Raw genomic sequence first — 23,311 nt, forward strand, 5'->3', positions numbered from 1 at the left:
TTTGAACTCAAGATGATAGCTTGATAAGTTGGCAGAGTCCAAAGACATTTGTTACTGTTTTGTTTTGTTCTGAGAACTGTGTAGAACTGAGCATGTTTTGGGGCAAAGGGAAGGAAGATCCTAGTAAAGAAAGAGCAATCAAAGATGAAAGGGCCATAGTGGTTCTGAAAACAGGTATTTGAGAGAGAAATGGGACACAACAAAGATAAAGAGAGTAATAAACATTGACTAAATACCATTTACTCTTTTATTGGCACATTAAAAACTTGTGTTCAAAAGAATTGAATCACTTCTGCATGTAGATTTTTCCCTACAAACTCCTCCAGTCCCTCAGCCCTATTTAGTGTGAGATACCCCTGATTCCTAATACAAAGTAGTTTCAGACTGTGTGATCTGCTCTCCATTCCCCCAAACAATTCATAAGCAACAAGCCACTCTAGGTTTGGACTAGAATGCTGTAACCTCAAAACTCTTCTTGCTTATTTCTCAAATTTTAAGTTAAAAAGCCCCTCAGTATATCTTGGCCCATTAGAAAAGTTGTGTAAATGTATACACAGATATATAAATTATAAATAGGTACACATAAGATACAAAGAGCCAGGAAGAAGAATAGTCTCGTCCATTGGAAGTTAAAGATCAGTAACTCAAAGAATTCGACTCAGTATTGAGGCAGGGAACCCACAGAGTTAGCATTCTGCCATTTCCCTTGGAAAGTTACTTATCTAGGAAGCTTTGATACTTGGCGCCTGCTGGTAAACACTTTTAACTTCTCATCTTCTAACCCTATGTTAATCAACATGCAAAAGTCCTTCTTCCTTATTCTTGATAACAATTTACCTTTGTTCTTGTTTGTTATGAAAAGGTCTTTTGGCCAAAAGTATCCAGATTGTGGAAAGCCAATGGTGTCATTTGTCCATTGTTGCCTCTGGAATTTTCAGTTAATTATAGGACCACATTATGGGACAAAGATGAGAGATATAAGCCAAGCTTCATTTCTTTGCTCTATGGTTTGGTTGTCCGCATGGCATTAGAGGGAGGGGTGGAAGTGGGGTACATTCTTCAGGTTAGTCATTTTTGATATTTCCTGTCCCTTGCATGGTTTATTGTCTTCCAGAACTCTCTAGGGCTTTTAAAACACAGGACTCATTGAGGAATGTATGAAATCATTCTAACATTCTTTTGGCTTGCAAGTATTATATTAATTTTTTTAAAGGAAGCCCTTTTACCAAAAGAACATAAAAATATATTTAACAAAATTCATAAGGTTTCAGACACATACACACACTTTTTCTCATAAGAGCAGAAAAAATAGTCTGTGGAATCTGCCAATATTAAAAACAATAAAATTATAATCCAACATAGCTTACTTCTTTGGCTTTGCTCAAATCATACTACTTAGGTCTTACAACTGGCTTTTTCCATCTCATACTTTTTTAATTCATCAGTGCTCCATAGAAAGGGCTCTAGAGTTCATTATGATCTTACTCTAGCCTGGGGACACAAGTACCAGCTATTTGCTGACTCAGACACCTAGAGAGAACTCTCTGCTGCATTTACTTAGTGTCCACACACCCAAGTCCCCTGTGTCTCCAGGGATCAGTTATGGAAGCTGATGTCACTGTTTCTGCAGAGATTCTATACTTAGACATTACAAGAGTCTGAAAAGTAGAACTCCAATTAAATGATTCTTTTCCCATTTTATGACAGGCACACTTATAATCAATTGAACCCAGAAAACTGATTCTCAAGTGTTTTCCACATTAGTAATCTGTCATTCCCTCTCTATTAAGATATGGCCATTTTTATTTTGGGGTGATATAATATTATTCATTGCTTAACATGTCTATTACCTTTCTCCTTTATTCTTGTGTAAAGTATCAGTGATGCATAGACACAAGCTTTCAAGTCTATAAGATTCTGACCTTTTTAAAAAATCCTAAACCTTTTTTTTAACCATCTCACAGTTGTGTCAATAATTATACTACAGTCACCAAGTATTAAGGGACATGATTAATTTGTCAATGGAGGACCTAATTGAATTCTTTATGGAATTTCTCTATCTCCTCGTGAGCAGAAAATATTGTTTCATGGTGGTTTTATTTTTTAAACTCACCATAATCAAGTATCCCATGAAATTGTTTCTTGTTGTCTTTGGGCGTATGGTAAGCCTAATTTTACTCTGGTGATGGAATCAAATGAGCTGGGTTTGAATTCTTACTCTGCTACTCACTACCTGTATGATCTCTCTGAGCTTCATTTTCTTTATTTATCGATTTCCTTGTAAAATCTGTATTTTATTTTACGTATTTAAAAACATTATTTTCAGAAGGATTCCATTGCTAAAGGGCACTAAGACACAACAAAGATTAGCCCTGGGCTAGGGCTTGTACCCCACTGACACAGACCCTGGGCAACCCAGCATTTTCTGGGTCCAGTCCAGTGAAGCTGAACACAACTTATGCAAACCAACTCCACATCACAAGGAGAGATCCAAGTAGTACTTTTCTGCAGGTGAAAGTACAGTCTTTTATGAAGAATAAAAATTTCGGGCTTTAAAAGTAGAAAGGTACTTAGGTATATGTGTTTTATTACTTATGAGTATATTTACCAAGCTAGAGATATTTTGCCCCAAAGGATTATGGAAATTGTGTCATCTATTCATTTCACTCATGCAACTAATACTTCCTCATCACCTGCTCTATGAATAGCACCAATAATAGCCTTTCCTACTGTAAATCTTTTTTAAGCCTTTTAGGAACTCTTTTAATTAATTGTATGTTTTAATTGAGAGTTATGAGGCACTGCCATGAAAGGAGATGACTGAATAAATTATTATTCAATATTCCTCTCTCAAGATCCAAGAATTCTAAGCAGCAATATCCCAGCACAACAGGCTGAAAATATGGGTTTAAGTTTGCCTGCTGGGCTCCCAGCTGCAGCTCATATTATGCCTTGCCTCTGTATTTCCTAAGCCAGCAGGTAGTAAGAGCAGCCTCTACCCAATGCCCCAGTGTCTAGCCATCTGCTTAACTTTCCACTGTTTCTTGGTCTTTACTGAGAGAGAGCATTAAGGAATGAAAATATAGTATCCTGTCCCTTCAGATGACTAATTTCATGTTCTTCTAACCACAGTTCTGGTAAGGGTGACATAACATCAGAGAGTATACTCTAAGTTTGTAGCCACAATAGAATCATCATAAAAACCATCATATTTATGGGATGGAGTACAGGATTGAAGTTAGGAACTCATCTTTTTGAGTTCACAAAATCATTTAACCCTGTTGCCTCAGTTCCTCATTTGTGAAATGAAGAAAAGAAGGAAATGGCAAACCACTCTAGTATCTTTGCTAAGAAAACACCAAATGGGATCACCAAGAGTTAGACATGACTGAAACAACTGAAAAATAGCAATAAAAGGTACTTACATAGTATTTACCATAGTAAATATGCCAGGCACTGTGATAAGCACTTTACAAGTATCTCATTTGATTCCCACAAGAATCCTGGGAAGTAGATGCTGTTATTATCCTTTTTTTTAACAGGGAGGAAATTGAGGCAGGGGTTAAATGATTTGTCCAGGATAACATAGGTAGGAAGTATTTGAGTCTGGACTTGAATTCAGGTCTTCTTGACTCCAGATCCAGTGCTCTGTACACTGGGGCACCATGTAATAGTCTCATAGGACTTTATAGTTGGGAGAAATCTTAATGATAATCTAGTTGAACCTCCCTATACTCATGGCATCACACACACACACACACACACACACACAACCATCTGACAGATAAAGGTGAAAAAAATGAAATTACTTGCTTAAATATCAAAAAAATAATTAGTAACCAAAACTAAAATCAGATCTAATGCTCCCTGTTCTGTGCCCTTTTCCTTATAGCTTGCCAGTGTATTAGAGAATATTATTTAAGAATAGTAAGAACACAATATTATAGATGTAGAGCTGACCAGAACTTTATAAGCCATCTAGTCTAGCCTATTTGTTTTATAAGCAAGGATTCTGGAGCCCATAGAGTTTAAATGATTTGGTAAAGGTCCCACAACTAGTAACTGGAACAATTGGGTTTTCAACCCAGATAATCTGACCTCAAACTCAGAGCCTTGCCATTTGTAAGGCAAAATTTTAAAAATATGTATATTTTTATAAAACAAAATTCTATTGATTCTATAAGTCTAGTATTTTCATATTGGGTTTCAAATGGAAACATTCCTCCATTGTGTTTTTTAATCTAGTTAACCATATGTCCACTCTAATTATAATAAATGTCTCATTTTTAATATTCTTTGTTTCTAATTATCAAAGTGACAGAATAAAATGAGTTCTAGGATTCAATTAGACTGTCCCTAGGCTGTAGTGGAGATTCTTATCCATTGCTAAAATAATGCTTTTAAGTTCTTTCTCCCAACAGCAAGAGCATCTTATAGAGTAAGTCATTGAGGCAAGACCTGAGGAAGTTGTTTAGTGGGGAAAAAACAATCTGTGAATCCTACTTCCAGCTCTATTGATGACTGCTGTGTGATCTTAGGCAGATCACTGAACTTCTTTCTGACTCTTTTTCCTTCTATGAAAAGCATGGAAAATTAAGAAGGGTCAAGAATAGTAAAGTACTATAAGCCATATTAAATATGGCAGAAGAGTATGAAACTGGGAAGCACTAGTTCTGCTTCTGGTTCAAGCTCTGCTACTCATTGAATAATATTCAACAGGTTTATTAATTATTTTTCCTGAAGTAGAACTGTGGTTATATCACCCTCTACATACACACACATACCATGTAGTTCTCTCCAGTGATTCCCTATCACTTTCAGGATTAAATATAAAAGTTTTTGTTTGATTTTTAAAACAGTTCTATAATCTGGCTCCTTATCTTCCCAGCCTTCTTAAATAAACCAATAAGCATTTATTAAGTGGCTACTATCTGCCAGGAACCTTATACCCCTCCACATACTCTGTGTGACACTGACTTCCCCATAGTTCCTTACACAGCATACCTCATCTCTGAATGCCGGATTTTTACTGACTGTTCCCAATGCCTGCAATGCTTTCCTTCTTCATCTTCTCCTTCAAGTCTCAGCTAAAGTTCCACTTTCTACAGAAAGCCTTTCTCAAGACCCCTTGATATTACTGCTTTCCTTCAGCTGATCATCTCTAGTTATCCTATCTTTATCTTGTTTGTACATAGTCTTTTTCACATTGCCTCCACTATTAGATTGTGAGCTTCTTGAGATCAGGGACTGCCTTTTGTTTTTCTTTGTATCCTCAACATTTAGCACAGTACTTGGCACATAATAGGCTCTTAATAAATGCTAGCTGGCTCACTGACTTTCTAATCCTCTTTTTTTGTTCTATAAAACGAGATTATTGGACCAAATCAGAAGTTTCAAGCATGAGATCCCAGTGCTAATGAAGCCCAAGACACTTCTTTTCTCACCAACATACTAACTAGAAAATATTGGTATTATTCAGGTGTTGCAGTCATGTTTGACTCTCAATGATCCTGGGTTTGGGGGTTTGCTTTTTTTTTTCGGCAAAGACACTAGAGTTATTTGCCATTTCTTTCTCCAGCTCATTTTACGGATGAAGAAACTGAGACAAATTGGGTGAAGTGATTTATCCAAAGTCACACAGCTAGTGTCTGAGGCTACATTTGAATTTTAGCACAGCTCCATCTACTGAATAGCTACCCTAAAGAGACTAGTGATATTAAAAATAGAGTTTTCTGTTTCAGAAAAAGTTTGGGATCATTAAAAGAATCCCGGAGTTTCATCAAGGCAAGACATTCTATCTTATTCTCCCATTCTTCTCTTTTCAATTGTATGTATGCATCATGTATGGCTTAGATATGTGTGTGCATGCATAGGTAAAAAGAAATTCTACAATTCCTTAGATGAGGAAGCAAAGACCCTGCAAGACCAAATGGAAAAGTTCCCAGAGTCACATAGCCAGTAAATGTTAAAAATGGGACTTAGAGCTAAACCTTCTGTTCTTTCCATACCACAGACAAGTTCTGCACAGGTTGTCAATCCAACTACATATAATAATTTGAAGAAATGGAAATTGAATATCTGTCAGAGAGCAATGAAAATTCATAAGATGAACTAACCATGATGCATTACCTACAAGGAATCATGAAGAAGTAGAATTAAGGATGTCATAAAAAATAGATGAACACAAAAAAAGATGTGAGTCTTAGGCAGTGAGAGTGAGGGAGAGATAGTAATTGATGGATATATTTTTGGACTTTTTGATGTATTGATTAGTTTAACTGATTTTTTTCTTTCCTTTTTTTTTCTTCTTTTTCCTTTAAAAATATTATTTGTTATGTGAAGTGGGTCCTTGGGAAGGGGCAGTGGGAAGAGTGGGAGAATGTATGGATGTAAAAATGTTGAATCATTTTCAGTCGTGTCCAACTCTCTGTGACTCACTCCATTTGGGGTTTTCTTGGTAAAGATATGGAAGTGGTTTTTCATTTTCTTCTTCATCTTATTTTAAGATGAGGAAATTGAGGCAATGTTAAGTGATTTGCTCAGGGTCACTTAGTGTCTGATGCCAGATTTGAACTTGCAAAGATAACTCTGTTTGACTCCATGTCCAGTGTTCTATCTAGCTACCCATGCATTCATATAATGAGCCTTATTTAAAATACTCTTTAAGTTCAGAGAAGAGGAGAGGTTGCAGAGAATTAGAATAAATTTGAACTTAAAAAATGTGTTGACTATGAATAGATAGGAGAAAGGTGAGGAGAAAAAGTATTTTAAGGAATAGGAATATTTTAGGAATAGAAATAGGAATGCATAAAAAAGCAAATAAACAAGTTTGGCAAGAGTATTAGAGTTGTACTCGAAAGTAATGGGATTAAATTTGAAAGAGTAGGTTGAGGCCAGATTGTAAAGAAATGTCAAGAGTTTGGACTCTATTTTATGGGCAATAGGGAGCCAGTGAAGGTTTCTGGGAAAGAGTATATTGTGATAACATGTAAAATCTGTATCAAATTGCTTGCCTTCTCACTGATAAGTGGAGGGGGGGAAAGGAAGAAGAGAATTTGGAACTCAATTTTTTTTAAATGTTAAAAATTGTTTTTGCATGTAATTAAGGAAAAAGTAAAATTTTTAATTTTTAAAAGAATATACTGTGACTAAAGTGATGTTTTAAGAAAATTAATATGGCAACAGTGTCTAGGATGGATTAAAGCCAAAAAAACTGGAAATAAGGAGAACCTCAAGACAAGAGAAACTTTAGAGATCTTTTTGTGGTTGCTTCTTATCATATGACTTCTTTTCTCTGATGTTAAACAATTTAGAAGCTAATAAACTAATAATAAAATAATGATGATAAATAATAACAATAAAATAACAAAATAACATTAAAAATCAGTTAAAACTTATTTCACCAGCTGTCTTTGGGAAAATACCTAATATGCAGCTGGTGAGGTACAGACCTGAGTTGGCAAAAACAGTCACCAATATTCTAGGTCTGACAGCTGGCAGAAGTTGGAGCTTTTAAAGAACTGCTGGAAATTACTATAGAGAAGGTGAAACTAGACTCCTCTGCTCTGCCAACACGTTCCTGAGCTTGGAGCCAGCATATTTTCCATTCACTAGCTAATTCTTTTTCTTTCTCTCCTCAAGCCTTACCTCTTTTTTTTTTTTAAAGCTTAATTGATGCCCTCACTTATAACATCACTGCATATCTGCATCTCTCTCATTTCTTATCACCCAAAATGCATCCTAGATTTTAACCTTTCCTCAAGAAAGAAAAATGCTTTACTATAAAAAACCAATAAAGAGACCAAATTTCAAAGTATATATATTACTCTGCTTCTGTCATCCTCTATCTCTTTGCTAAGAAGAGGAAAATATGTTTTATTACCTGTAATCAGGACTGTTGTTAGTTTTATTTACTGAGAGCTTGGTTTCTCTTTAGTGATCTTTTCAGGTATATTATTGAAGTTATTGTATTTATGGCTTTCTTCCCTTTTAAAGAAGAGATTTATGGTCAGAATTAGACATAAGACACAGATGAAGGGAAGAGAAGAGAACAAGTATTTATTAAGCACCTACTATGTGCCAGACACTGTAATGCTTAGTGTTTTATGTATACTATTTCTTTTGATCTTCACAATCTTGTTAAGTAAGGCTATTATTATCTCCATTTTACAGTTGAGGAAATTGAAACAAGCAAAAATTAAGTGAATTGTTCAGATTGATAGTTAGTGTCTGAGATCAGATTCAAATTTAAGTTTTCCTGCTATTATTTAGTATATAGTATATTTCACTTTACTTGAGTTCATGGAGGACTTTTCAAGTGTTTTTTTTTTCCCTGAGAACATCCTGCTCATTATTTCTTGTAGGACCATATTCCATCATAAACACCACAATTTATTGAGCCATTCCCCAATTGATGGGCATCCTCTCAATTTCTAATTTTTTTGCTCTGAGAAGAGAATGCTGTGAATATTATTTGTAGATATAGGTCATTTTCCTTTTTTTTCAGAATCTCTTTTGGTATTCATGTTAAGTAGTATTGTTGTTAGGTCAAAAGGTATGCATAAATTTATAGTCCTTTGAGCACAGATCAGAATAGACTGGGATGTTCTACAAGGATATTCCCTTATTTCCCTCAGGTAGATAAGGCCCCCCTCCTTTCAATATGTCAATGTGCCTGGTCAGCAGGGCAGAGTATTAAATGACTTGTACTTTCTTGGGATATATGCTAAGTCTGAAAAGCCCTGACCCCACATCAGTGGCTTCTTTTTGGCACTAGATGATCACTAAGTTCCATGTCAGCATGGCCAGAGCTTTCTAGGAAGCTGCATCTGGAGAGGTATATCTTGACCTGTGGCCAATCATGTCCTGGGGACAGCTTCTAGGGGAAGAAAATAATCTAACCTATGATGTGTGTGTGTGTGTGTGTGTGTGTGTGTGTGTGTGTGTGTGTGTTGTGCTCCTGGAAAATACTGTTTCCATTACACTGTGGATCTGCTTTTCATTAGCTTTCTATCCACCGCATCAGCAGTATTCCTATAAACTGTTTAACAAGTTCTTATTGAAATGCAAAGGCAAAAGAGACCCCGGAGATCATTTGGTTCAATACCCTCCCCACCCTTATTCCCCTGTTTTTAACTATGAGTAATATGAAGTCTATGGAAGGAATTACTTCTCTTTCATAAACCTTCTCACTGTCCTTTCATTGAAAGACAAGCCAGCAGCCTTCTCAAATCTGATAGGGAAAAATGGGTCAGAACCATAGACCACCATTTTTAGAAGCCCCAGACTTCTTGAGTATTACTTTCCTACATTTGATCTATATCTGACCTAAGTCTGCTGCAATATTATTTCTTTTTTGGAGAAAGGGATATCTAAGGAAAAAAAACACAAAAAAATGAAGTAGCTAATTGCAGAAGTGATCCATAAACTAACCCAAGTTTCTTAGAGATGATCGCCTTATATTTATGCTTTGTCCATTGCTACCTTTCCCATTCTGAAGATTCTAATGCTGGGCCAAGGTTCATTCCAATGCTTTGGTCAGGAGGGACAAGACCATATTTTTTTCTCTATATCAGGTATATTTATATCATCATGTGTTTTCAGTGTTGACATGGATTGGTATATAAGAATGAATTGCAGACTCTGACTGCTTCAACATCCTAAATCTATCCTGAAGAAATTAGCTAAATTTTCTACCTGTGGAGTGGAGTAGGAAAATGGAATATAATAAACATCTAGGGATATATTGATAGAAGATTTTGCTGACTTTTGCTCTTAAAGGTACAGAAGAGGCAGGAAGTGGGACCTCTGAGCCACGGTATATCACAGACACAGGAGAAAGCATTGACAATGGATTTGACACTGACGACTCTGATTTTGACATTTATATTGAAGAGGTAACAAAAGTCCTTGTTCTTGAAAATGAATGTGCTTTTTGTTTTCTAGTAAAACCAAATAAGTTAATCAATGGTTTGTAAACCTTAAACTTGAAATTTTAAATAGACCAATTTGTCTTGAAAACTGTCATTTTCTATGGACATTCCACTCCAGGTATTTTTAAATTAACACTAACCAAGCCAAGTCCCAACCATGCTGGGGCATCTATTCACTGACTTCACAATCTGGAGACAAAAAGGAACTTTTAGATTTCATAGTGAGTGAAATGTTAAAAATTCGCCTACTATGTTGAGGGGGAGAACATCATTCCCTTACCATTTGGCCCTTCTTAATGAGAAATACTTTCCAAAAAACTCTTTTGTTTTAATTCTTCCACTGCTTAGCTATGTATCTGAGCCAGGTAATATCCTTGCATCCAAGTTTCCATCAAATGGGGATAATAATACCTGCCCTACTTACTATATAGAGTAATATCAAGACCATTTAAACTATGTTCTAAAAAGGAACAAGAGACAATACAAATGTAAAAGGGTGATGGTGATGCAGTTTAGCGTATGGATGGTGAAAATTATTAATCAGTCAACAAGCATTTATTAAGTACCTACTGTGTAATGTGGAGGGGACACCAAGGAAAAAAATCAAAGCCCATTCCCTCTGGGGCAGTAGGGATAGAGATAGTGGGTAGAAATGGTGAGGATGAAAATAGGGATAATTCTTGATGGTGATGATGACCTAAATGCTTGTGGGAATAAAATGGGTGTGATGAGGCAGACAATTTTTATGGGGAGTGGAATAAATATAATCATGATGGTAATGATGTTGACAATGATGATAGCAATAATGTGACTACATCCTTCTTATCTTTCAACTTATTTTAGATTAAACCACTTCCTGCTATCAAAGGAAGCCATAGGAAATTTTTTGTGGAAACCAAAATGCCTCCTAGATCTAACGCAAAGACTTTTTCAAGGTTTATTCCTCCTACATCAGCTTCCCCCATCACTACCACACCATTTCACCACACCACCACAGCAAAGGCAAAGAGAAGGAGTGGGATGGCTGCAATGACGAGGCTCTTTGACATGTCTTGTGATGAAACCGTCTGTTCACCTGATAGCTTCTGTGTTAATGACTACAACCTTGGTGGTTCTCGATGCCACTGCAACCTTGGCAAAGGTGGTGATAATTGTGCAGAAGGTAAGCCCTCCCAGAGGTGCTCACTCAGTACTGAAGAGGATGGTAGACATAGAAGTATTTCATTGGGAACCAGAACATCCCACTCTTTATGAGTTCTTCTCTCTAGGTCCATTCCTAGAGGTATACCCTGAGCTGTGTGTGCTCTGTGAAATTTACTCCCTTGCAATAAGCTAAATAGATAAGATCAAATCTATGTAGCCATAACATTTAGTGTTTAATTTGTTATTTTTTTTTTAAGATTATAGCTGTTATTTCATTGGTATGGGAAATTTTCAATGAGGAAACTCCTTCTACCAAAAATGTCATATCAATTTTGTGTTTTTCAATCTTGGTAACCTAGAGCATATATATATATATATATATATATATATATATATATATATATAATCTTGCATTTTTTGTACACAAGCTAAATCATTTTTGCACTGGAGAGACTCAATCTAACTTATAGATCATTGTTAGAGAGGAAAGTGATAATGTGATGTTATAAGTGAATTATGATAATTTGGGGGTACACATTTAGTGGTGAAATTTATATTACAACTTAAAACTACAATCAAGAAAAAGGAAAAGGACACCTCTCTTTAAAATTATCCCTACATCATCAGAAAATTCATTTTCCCTGGGTACCCAGAATTCCCTAATTACAGAGCCATAAAATCACATTTCACTGAAACAAGAGGAATAACTGAGTACATTGAGGAAAGGATAAAGACCCATTTGGCTTAATAGATTGTCAACTTATTTTGACTAATAATACAAGGGATTCTCTATCTTGAATATTCACTTGAGTATATTTCAAATTAAGTATACACAGACACATACACACATACATACACACACACACACACACACACATTTCTGTTTTGGGAGAACAAGGAAACAAGAAAAATAAGAATACACTGATGAAAGGATAAAGACCCATTGTATTAATAGATTGTCAACTAATTTTGACTAATAATATTAGGGATTCTCCATCTTTAATATTCACTTGAGTATATTTCAAATTAAGTATACACTACATACAGGCATACATACATATACATATGTGTATGTATTATATATGCATATATGTATATATTGTATGTACGTGTGTATATAAAATTCTGCTTTGGGGGAATGAGGAAATAATTCTTTTCTCTTTCCTTTTCAGATATTTTAATCCAATATCCTCAGTTCTTTGGCCATTCCTATTTAACTTTGGAACCACTAAAGAATTCTTATCAAGCATTTCAAATCACTCTTGAATTTAGGGTAAGAAAAATACTATAGACATATTTCCTATTCCAGGGCACAGAATGTCTGTCTTCACCATTATGCATGTTACTAAATGAATCCAATCGTGACTATAAGGTTGAACAAAGTCCCTTAAGTAGCCTAGATGACTCAGAAGAGTTTGATGAAAGGAAAGCATGTTCCTTTGGAATCTCTGCTGAAAACTATGGTTCTAGTCAAGGTATTAATTAAAATAAGAATGACCAACCCCACCCCTGTCAAATTCATGCTGGAATTGTGTTTCATTATCTTTCCTACTTAACAGAAATCAGGAAAGCAGTCTATAGAATGCTGTGTTATGGGTTATGCAACAGCTCAATGAAAAGATTGAATTTTTAAATGAATGAACTTTTGCAAAACTATCTTATCTGTGCTTATTGCTTTGCACAGATGAGTTTTCTTGAAGACCTAATCTTAAGTCAACCAAGATGAATAAAGAAAGTCAAAAACAATGAAGTTTTCCTGCTCCCATAGAGCCACAAAACTTTAAAGCTAAACAGGAATTTATGGGACGAACCTTCTCATTCTGTGCTGAGAAAACATCTCCTAACTTTTCAAATGCATTGTTCTCCATTTGTTTATTGAATCTGATCAGAACCCATTATGTGGGAACTAAGTGGCATTCACTTACTTGTCCCTTTCTAACATTGTTTAGGAAATAGAAAAATGTTTAAGGATTCCTGTCAAAAAACTTCCAGATGGGGTTTTGTTAGAGAAAAGGTTCTCATTCTTCATGTGGCTTTTGTTCTGATAACAGGCAGAAACAGAAGATGGCTTGCTGCTGTATTGTGGAGAAAATGAACATGGACGGGGTGATTTTATGTCATTGGCAATTGTCCGGCGTTCTCTCCAGTTCAGGTAACACCTGCCAAAAATAGTTTTTCTTTTTCCCATTGTTATACTTAGCCAGTTAGTTTGGCCAGTTGGTAAAATAAATTTTAACTAGCATATGTACTTGAAAATTCAAGGAAATAGGAAAGAACTGAAATTTTATGTCATGAACTTACTTGCACCATTATCCCATAAGGAAAAATGGGAGAATTGGGGAGTCAGAGTAGGTGAATAACAACGTCCAAGGATCCTTGAAGTAGCCTTAGATAATTCATTTCTCTGAGCCTCAGTTTACCTTCAGAAAAAGAGGCACCAAAAATTGTGTTGGTCTAAGAAAAGAAATCTTTTCAGTTTTCAGAGATAAAGGTTAAAAGATGAGATGATCAAAGTTTATAAATCATGAACAGTTGAAACTATGAGTAAAGTACCTCAGCATATTCATGTTCTAGGATCTTCCTTGAAATTTAAAAGGAGTCTTAGGATTAAAGAGTAGGACCACATAATGATCAGAACTCCAGGGTTAGTTTTTGTCTGAGGCTGAACTAAAACTGAACACACTGAGGTGTTTTGAAGGTAAGCTTTATTTGGAGATTGAGGGTAGAAGATAGAGATAGCACTTCCTAGCATTTTCTGAAAAGGAGTATCTTCTAACGCATCATGGAAGAATCACAAGGGGAGTCACAGACACTTATCCCCCATATTCGTGGACAATTCCATTTTATCTTGTTCCTCCAGTCCTGAACTCTTTTCCATAATCCAAATATCAGTATAACAACTCTGAGTATAACAAATCTAGGGTTTTCTTGAATGGAGAGTAAAAGGAACATAAAGGTGCAATAGGTACAATATCCTAAGGAAGTTATAAGTTGCTGAAGTTCAGGAATCATTCAAAAAAGTTATGCCTTTTAGTGTTAAAGTAGTTTGGGTGGATGCTGGGAAACAGTCATACCTAAAGAACTTAGATCTTTAAAAATTACTTTGGATTTGGGGGAAGTTTTATGGCAGAAGCTACTGATATTGCAAATTCCTATTGGCTGTTGGTTGTGCTTTTGTTTCCTGCAAAAAATGCCGAAGAGCTTCTTGTTGAGGGAACTAGTGGTAGCCATAGTTGAGACTGATCAGGTAAGGCTTGTAGCTTGTTAATCTTGACTGCTAAGTTAAGATGCTTTGGACCAAAAAAATGATAGATGGGAGAGAATTAGATAGATATGTCAATTTAAAGAAACAAAAACACTCTCCCTACCCCACATGAATGTTCCTACACTACCTCAAATTCATATCTCAGTGGGATCCTGATGTGAAAAAAAAAAATAGATTGCATATTTCATGCAGTTGAGCTTAAGCAGCTGTTTTGACAACCTTGCCAATCAGAACTCAAAGGCTTGGTTTTCACATTTTTATTAATACCATCTAGCCTGTCACTTGGGAGCCCAAGTCCTTGGAGAAATTAATGGGAAAGGAATGACTCAGAGTCTAAAAACCTGTACCTTTAGTCCATTTCAGGCAGTTGGCAGTCTCCACAATGCATTGTGTAGAGGTGAGGGGTATAATTGCTCAGGCTTTTTTTTTCCTATGAAAAGAACAGATCAAAGTTTTAAATGTAAAGGCTATTTTGACTGAGGCAAGTAAGTCAGATTTAGCTCAATTAATAATAATAATAATAATGATAACAATAAAGATTTATATAGCATCTACTATATACCAGGCCCTATATACTAAGCACTTTACAAATACTCTCTCATTTAATCCTCACAACAATGCTAGGAGGTTAGACGTCATTATTATCCCCGTTCTACAGGTGAGAATACAAACATAAACAATGGTTAAGTGACTTGCCCTTAGTTACATACATGTAAGTTTTTAAGGTCATATTTGACCTCAGGTCTTCAGCTGCCCCTCTATCCATAGGTAAACGGTAGAGTGGGATGGTGGGATTTTATTTCTTTTTGGTTTTAGGTCTCAATTCTATCTCTGAATATTCATTATGAATACCAAAAGAGTTCCTTCTGCCAGAGTAACAATGAAACTATTTGATAAGCTCTTTCTTCCTCTCCTTCTCTACAGATTTAATTGTGGAACTGGAGTGGCCATCATTATGAGTGAAAGTAAAATAAAACTAGGCAGCTGGCACACTGTCAACATTTACAGAGATGGACTAAATGGGTTGCTCCAGGTGAACAATGGTACCCCAGTGACAGGCCAATCTCAGGTGAGTTTTTCACTACCATATGATTTCTCCTATGCTTAGTCCATTGTTTATATCTCATAGAATTCCAGATATGGAAGGGACCGCAAAGGATCAACCCACAACTCATGGAGAAATCTTCTACTATATCCCAACAAGTGGCCTTTCAGACCTCAGCTGGAACTTTGTCCTGGGACAGGGAAACATCATTTCATGAAGTAGTATATTCCCATTTTGCTGTAAATGTAATTTTTTGAAAGACAGGCAGCATGGTGCAGTGGAAAGATAGGATGGCTTTAGAGAGAGGACTTCTTCAGATACACACTGGCTATATGACCATGAAAAAATTACTGATTTCTTAGTATCTTTCTGAGAGAGAGAGAGAGAGAGAGAGAGAGAGAGAGAGAGAGAGAGACCGACCTGATTTGAGTCAATTGAGCTAGATATTTATTCTGCCAAAATTGTAGGTTCATATCCAAAAATAATTAGAAAGTTCTTCTTAATACCAAGCTAAAATCTTTCTCTTTACAATTGGTTGTAGTTCCATTCTTTAGATTAAAATGTTGTACAGCATCACAATTTGTAAGTGTCTGTGGCTGGATTGAAACTCAGACTGGCAGCCACCTACCTGCCACAATATCATGGAGTAAACCTAATTCTTTGTTCATGACTGTCCTTCATAATTTTGAAAACCTTTATGTCTTTATGTCAGTCAAATCTTACTCTTTGTGACTCCATCTGGGGTTTTCTTAGCAAAGACAGTGGAGTGGTTCCTTTTCCAGCTCATTTTACAGACAAGGAAACTGAGGTAAACAGGATTAAGTGACTTACCCAGGATCCCATAGTTAGTAAGTATCTGTAGCTGGATTGGAATTCAGATTGGTGCTCTATCCACTGTGTCACTTAGCTGCCACAATAACATGGAGTAAACCTAATTCTTTGTTTATGACTGCGCTTCAAAACTTTGAAAAGGCTAGATTTGAGTTAGGAAAGTCTGGGTTCTAGTCCTGCCTTAGATACTTGCTAGCTACATGACTCTTGGGAGTAACTAATCACTTTGGGAATTAGTTTCTTATCTATAAAATGAGGGGATTGGACTAGATAGCCCTTATGGTCCCTCCAGGTCTCAATCTATGATCATATGTCTTTGCCACTATCCCAAGGCATCCCCTTTTCTTTTAACCCTCTTTAATATGACATGGTCCAGCATTTTTTCCAATATCCTGGCTATTCTCCTATAATTATTCTCCAGATTAATAATGTTTCTTTTAAAAAGTGATGTCAGGAAATGAAAGCATTATTCCCAGTATGGTTTGCATAACAAAGAGTTTCCTGGGGTTTTCAACTTCCTTATGCTAGTCACAATACTTATATCAATAGAGATTACTATCACTATATGTTTGGTAACTATGCCATACTGTTCATTCATATTCAACTCAGTCTTATCCCAGTGAAGACCTTCTTCATCTTTTACCAATGTGACTGACTTTTTGCGCCTCAGTGGAGGACTTTTTTTAGATCTGGCCCACCATTCTAGATTATCACAATCTTATAAAATCCTGGATGAGGGCCTAGCAGTAATTTTTTCTGTGCCACAGTGTAAAAGCAAGGAGCAGTCCAAGATGCTACTAAGACAAAAGTTTCACAATTTGTGGCAAAAATGATGGGAAAGGTCCCTTTTCTCTTGGAAAACGATGCTTCTGGACTTATTCTGTCCTTGATTTTCACATGCCTCAATTGCTTGACTTTTAGAGGACAAGACCCTCCTTTTCAGTTAGGGATTTGTATACAAAGGAAAGAATCAATCAATAAGTGCCTAACCATGAGTTAGGAACTGAAGATTTTGTTGTTGTTGTTTAGTCATATCAGTTCATCTGATTCTCTGTTACTTCAATTTGGGTAATTTTTTTTCTTTTTTCTTTTCTTTTCTTTTTCTTTTTCTTTCTTTTTTTTTCTTTCTTTTTTTTTTTTTTTTGCAAAGATACTGGAGGGAATTGCATTTCTTTCTCCAGTTCATTTTATAGATGTGAAACCAAGGCAAACAGGGCTAAGTGACTTCACTAGTGTGACACATCTAGTTAAGTGTCTGAAGTCAGAGTTGAATTTACAAAGATGTGTATCTTCCTGAATTCAGGCTCATCAGTCTATCTGCTGTGTCATCTAGCTGTCCTTGAGAAGTAAGGATTAGGATACAATAAATGAAACAATCTCTACTCACATCTACTAAAATATCATCTTTGTACATACATATATTTGCTCACATATACACAGAAAGCCTTATTCTCTTAGTACTATGACTTTAAAGTTAGTAATGGTGGAAGAAAACTAGGACCAGGAGAATTGAACCCATATTATTATCAAACCAAAAAATCACCAACATATCACTGCCTTTCAGTTGAAAAAAAGAATTCTGAAAAGGTCACTTGGTTTAGTGTTTGAGAATAAGCTATTTATCTAAGGTTTTTAGACCATGACTTCAGGAAGTGGTGAAATATTTTTAGTATTGGACTATAAAGTGACTTACCTTACCATTCCCACTTCTGTCATGCACTAGATAATTTTAGTTTCTAGTTTGGAACAAACAGTTTGGGTTAGCAAATTGCCAACGGAACCTAACTTGCAATTATAACCAGGCAGGTGTCTGTGTTCTCAGAGGGGAAATGTGGCAAGGATGCCTCTGTGTATCTGTGACATTCCCTTCTTTTCTCCTTATATCCATCTTTGCCCTTGCCCACTGAGGAAACATAATGTGTGAGAGCTCATTCCTTGAAGAGTTAAGGAAAACAAGGATAAAAAAACTAAAACCTCATTGATTCAGATCCTACTATTTCAGAGCTCACAATAATTTAGACTCTGACCTATATGAGATCAGGCAGACATAAGGCCAGAGTTTAAAGTGACATAAGCTTTGACAAGAAGGATAAGTCAGAATTTGTCTCAGGCAATCACTTAACGGCTTTAATGAGAATCCTTTGTAATGACTACATTATTTTTTTTTATATGTTGACTGAAGTTCACTCTTGTACAAGTCATGAAAAAGAAAGAACTTGCTAACCAAACAGGATTAAAAAAAATCAAGAGTGGGGAATAATGGATCCCATTAGACCTGGAAGCAAATAGACTCCAATTACATTTTAAGTACTACTCTTGAGTAGCAACCTGAAGTATACAATGTACTAAGTTAGAAATCAATCAATCAATATTCAAGTGTCCACATTTAACTACCTGACTCTAAACTAGGAGTTGTGGGAATACAAACATGAAAATGAGATGGTCCCTGCCTTCAAAGATCATAACATTCTCCTGAATTCTTATCTATTCATTAAAATATGAAATAAAATAAATATTGAATATGTCTGCAAGGAATAAATATATTTCTTTTCGAATTTGCCACAATTTGGACTTTTTGCCAATCCTATCAGGACACCTTTCCAAAACCCCCATCAAGAAAAAAATTCCAGATTATAGGTTTTATAGTGACAAGAACAATCTTCAAGGACACCTTTGTCTTGTTCTATTGAAAATACTGCACAGTATTTGAATTCAGACTCATAAATATCTATCCAAATTACATTTTTTTAATATAGAATTGTAGAGACATAGGAAAATTAGAGCTGGAAAACACCTAAAAGGTCTCTAAGTCCAACCCTCCTATTTACTGTTGAGAAATTTAAGTCCTAGAGAAAAACGAGTGACTTTTCCAAAGTCACATAGGTTTGGAGCCAGATATGGTTCCTAGTCATTGTTTTCCCCTTGATGTCAAAATGCACAAGGACTTTGGTTCCCTGGTTTGAATAAAAGCTTTGCATTAATATTTTTCTACTTCAGAATTTAAAAACATAGTTTGCTTAATTGCCAAAGTTCTTTGAAACTTTGACAGTAGGAGGCAATGGATGAGGTTATATGTAATAATTTCATTTCAGGTTACCCTCTTTATTAGATGAAAAAAATAGAAGCACAAGTATTGTGAATAACAACAAGAGGAAGTGTGATATAGTGAAAAGAATGGTAGATAGGAAATCAAAAGATCTTAGCTTGAGCTTTGATATTTACTAGCTGAGTGATTTTAGCAAATTATTTCACCTCTTTAAACTTGTTTCCCCATCTGTAAAAATGGAGATAATAACACATACTATCTACTTAATAGAGTGTTTTGAGAATCTAATGGGACAATGTGTTGAGCTAGCCATATTATATAAATGAGATATCATTAAATTAATAGAAGAGCTAGAAATAGAAAATTTGTGTTTTGGTGCTTTATGGCTTTATATAACTACTCAAATCTTCTTCATGGAATTATCTTTTATTATTGTTATTAATATTATTTCAACATTATGAATAATATTTTCCAATTACATGTAAAATAATTTTGAATTCATTTTTTTTTAATTTTATGTTCCAAATTTTTTTGTCTTTCTTCCCCTACTCCCTCTCATTGAGAAGTCATGCAGTTTTATATAGGTTATAAATGTAGCATCATGCAAAACCTATTAACATTGAAATATCTTGCCTTTATCCACCTCTAAGAGAACTTTTCAGAAATCATGCCCCTTGAGGAACTATCCATGGTAACAAACACAGTAATTTGGGGGTTCAAATGGATTGTAAAAAATTCCCAAAATTCATTTGTCACATAGTTAAAATATTGAGCCTATCTCTTATCTCTTCGTATTTTTCCTTTTAAAGTCTTTTTCTGTGTTATTTGCTTGTTCCTCCTTTTTAAAGGGCCAATACAGTAAAATTACATTCCGGACTCCTTTCTACCTTGGTGGGGCTCCCAATGCTTATTGGCTGGTCAGAGCAACAGGAACAAACCAAGGTTTCAAAGGCTGTTTTCAGTCACTAGTCATCAATGGGAAGAAAATAGACCTGCGGCCCTGGCCACTTGGGAAAACTTTAAGTGGGGCTGATATAGGTAAGTACATGTTGCATTTGGTAGAATTATGGGTTATGGTGAAGAGGAAAATAGTTGGTGGCATGTTACTAATGAAACCAAAGGAGGAGACACGTACCATGGTAGGGTTGATTGAGCACTTCAAAGATATATGTATCAGATCTTCTATAATCTCACCCCTGAAGATCTCCTTATACATACCCACCCAGTAGTGAAGTGGATAAAACACCAAGTTCTGGAGTCAGGAAGGCTTATCTTCCTGAGTTTAAATCTAACCTCAGATACTTGCTAGCTGTGTGATCCTAGGCATGTCACTTTGCCTTGGTTTCCTCAGCAGAAAAATGAGCTGCAGAAGAAAATGGCAAACTGCTAGTATTTCTGCCGAGAAAACTTCAACAACAGCAACATACATCCTTGGTCCTAAACTTAGCATTCTATCCCCTACCTTGTTGCTCGGTTTTGCTGGTAGAAAAATAAATGTTTGTTGAACTGAATTGAATCTAATTTAAAAAGATAACTAACTTGCTATAAGGTACCACTCTGATAAATGGCAAATGAATACTAATGGTAATTATTGTCACTTAAGTGGCACTCTACATTTTCCATTATATTTTGCACATATCCAATCTTATTCGGTTGTCAAGACATTCCTTTGAAATAAGTAATTTTACACATGAGGAAACTAAGACTTATAAAACTGGAAGTGACTCACAGTTACAGCAGTTAATAATTATCAGAGCTATGACTTGAACCCAAGCCTTCTGACTCCAGATTTGATAGTCTCTCCACTGTCACAAAGGCTTGCCAGTAATTACTATATATTCTTGGACATATAACATTCATCAAAATGTTGTAAACTAAGGGGAAAAATGAAGAAAAATAAATAGATAAATGAAAACTTTTTAAATTAAAATAAACTTAGGCACCCAGAAAAGAAAGGTTACCTAGGTTCACAAAGAGAGAGTTATAATTTAAACAATAGGTCTTTTGACTTCAGATCCCATCCCTTTCCATTGTAACACAGTGCCTCCTTAGATTAAGAGAAGGTAAGAGCTTCTGAATTCAATTCTCCCTGCACAACAAGAGAACTGTTCAGTTCTGCACACATCTAATGTATTTAAGATATACTGTAACATATTTAACATGTATAAGACTGCTTGCCATTTAGGGGAGGAGGTGGAAGGAAGGAAGGGAAAAGTCGAAACAGAAGTGAGTGCAAGGGATAATGTTGTAAAAAAAATTACCCAGGCATATGTTCTGTCAATAAAAAGTTATAATAATAAAAAAAGAGAAGGTAAGAGAGTATTCTAGCTAGGAGGAATATAAAAGCAGAAAATACAGGAACATGTAGGGCACTGATTGACAATCATCAACCAGTTTCACAGGAGGAAATGGTTCATGGGATGGAAGCTAAGCCTGGAAAGACAGGTTAGGGCCAGATGGTGGAGGCCTTGGAATTCCAGACTAATACCTATGTCTTATTTCATAGATAATGAGGAACTACTTTTTTTAATAGCTGAGTAATATGAATAAAGCAATATGTTTATGGAAAAATTTGTCTGTAGAGTTCAGAAAAGACATATTTAAAGGAGGGAACTCAATAGAGTTAGAAGGCTATTGCTATAGCTTGGGAGTAAGGTGAGTAATGATAATAATAATGGCTAAAAAGTTGATATATTCTATCTAGGGCTTGGTGCTTGAGACATTTAAGGAAATGAAAGAATATATTATTATAAGATATATCTAATATTTCACCCCTACTTACTAAAGGAAATTAATCCTCAACCCTATCACCCTTCCTCACTCCCACCTCCAGGCACATCTATCCTAGTATAAGATTTTCTTCTCCAAGAAAAAATGTTTATAGACATTTTGCTATTCCATGGCTGGCAGGTCCACGGAGGGAAGTGATAGGAATGAGCAACATTCACATTTTCTCTTGAGTTCCTACATTAATAATCTCTGAGAAAGTAGAAAGGGAGGGTGAAATCCCTGGAGATAACTGATCTTGCATCATGGAAACAAAGAGAGCTTGACCAGTGGGAGAGCTCTTGGAAATCAAATGAGCATAGCTACCTCTGAGAGGATGGTAAAGATTATCTGCCTTTGACTGGGTCCCAAGAATATCTTATCACCAAATCCAAGCAACTCTTATGTTTGATCTTAGGACACAATTCAAAGTAGAAGTAAAATTTAAGCTTGTGTCAGTTTATCAGATTAAAGCTAGACAGTCAGTGGGAGGACAGAATGGGACATGGGACAGGTAAATTTTTCAAGTCTGAAAGACACAAAAAATGACACTTAAAACAACTTCTGGGACAGCTTGGATGCATCTAGAACCAGAAAATATAGGCTCGAGACCCAGCTCAATCATTAAGTGACATGACACTTATCCCTTCTGGGCTTCAGGCTTTTCATCTGTCCAGTAGGGATAATAACATTTGCACTATCCACCTCTCAATATTGTGAGTAAATCACTTTGTAACTTGCCGAATGTTATGGCATGATGAGTCATTTTTTTTTCAGGGTGTCCTGGCCTGGATCCTTAAGGGAATCCAAATCTGTCTCTCTTTTGCTAGCTTTCATGATGAATCACAAAAGATCTGGCCAGGATTCTCCTTGCTCTGTATTTAATCTGGAACAAAAAATCCAGTAGTTGTGGGGCAGAAGCCTCTTTTCTGATAGGTGATTGGCCTAAGAGTAACCCTGAGAGATAGATTAATCAGTCAGCTGTCACTTCAATGAACAATCACAGGAACTGGCAAATAATGCAGATGTCCCTAAATTGAGCAAGTGTCTAGATCTGCCAGCCTTTTGGCTTCCAACTCAGTCCAGTGTTTTTCTTTACAAGTTCCACAAATACCATATCAGAAGAGGCCAAGTGGTTGATATCTGAACTCCAAAAGTCAGCTATCTGATTATTTTTTTTTCCTTTCTGAACTTTTCAAAAGTCAATTAGATCACTTTTTCCCCCATTTCTCCTAAGCATACCAGAGGCAGCACAATATAGTGGATAAAAAGATAGACACAGA

General features: G+C 35.8%; 1 protein-coding gene across 4 annotated transcripts in view; it reads left to right on the top strand.

The window, feature by feature from the left end:
* EGFLAM (EGF like, fibronectin type III and laminin G domains) overlaps positions 1–23,311 on the top strand; it is a 232,492-nt gene that overhangs the window by 157,412 nt on the left and 51,769 nt on the right. For all 4 annotated transcript variants that reach the window (XM_031964296.1, XM_031964290.1, XM_023496126.2 and 1 more), the window contains 6 exons: positions 9,781–9,896; positions 10,776–11,094; positions 12,248–12,348; positions 13,127–13,227; positions 15,265–15,409; positions 20,111–20,300. In XM_031964296.1, coding sequence (XP_031820156.1) covers positions 9,781–9,896; positions 10,776–11,094; positions 12,248–12,348; positions 13,127–13,227; positions 15,265–15,409; positions 20,111–20,300 — 972 coding nt within the window. The remainder of the gene's footprint in view (positions 1–9,780; positions 9,897–10,775; positions 11,095–12,247; positions 12,349–13,126; positions 13,228–15,264; positions 15,410–20,110; positions 20,301–23,311) is intronic.

This window comes from Sarcophilus harrisii, chromosome 1 (genome assembly GCF_902635505.1).
Source record: "Sarcophilus harrisii chromosome 1, mSarHar1.11, whole genome shotgun sequence".
In the NCBI taxonomy this organism is placed as follows: Eukaryota; Metazoa; Chordata; class Mammalia; order Dasyuromorphia; family Dasyuridae; genus Sarcophilus; species Sarcophilus harrisii.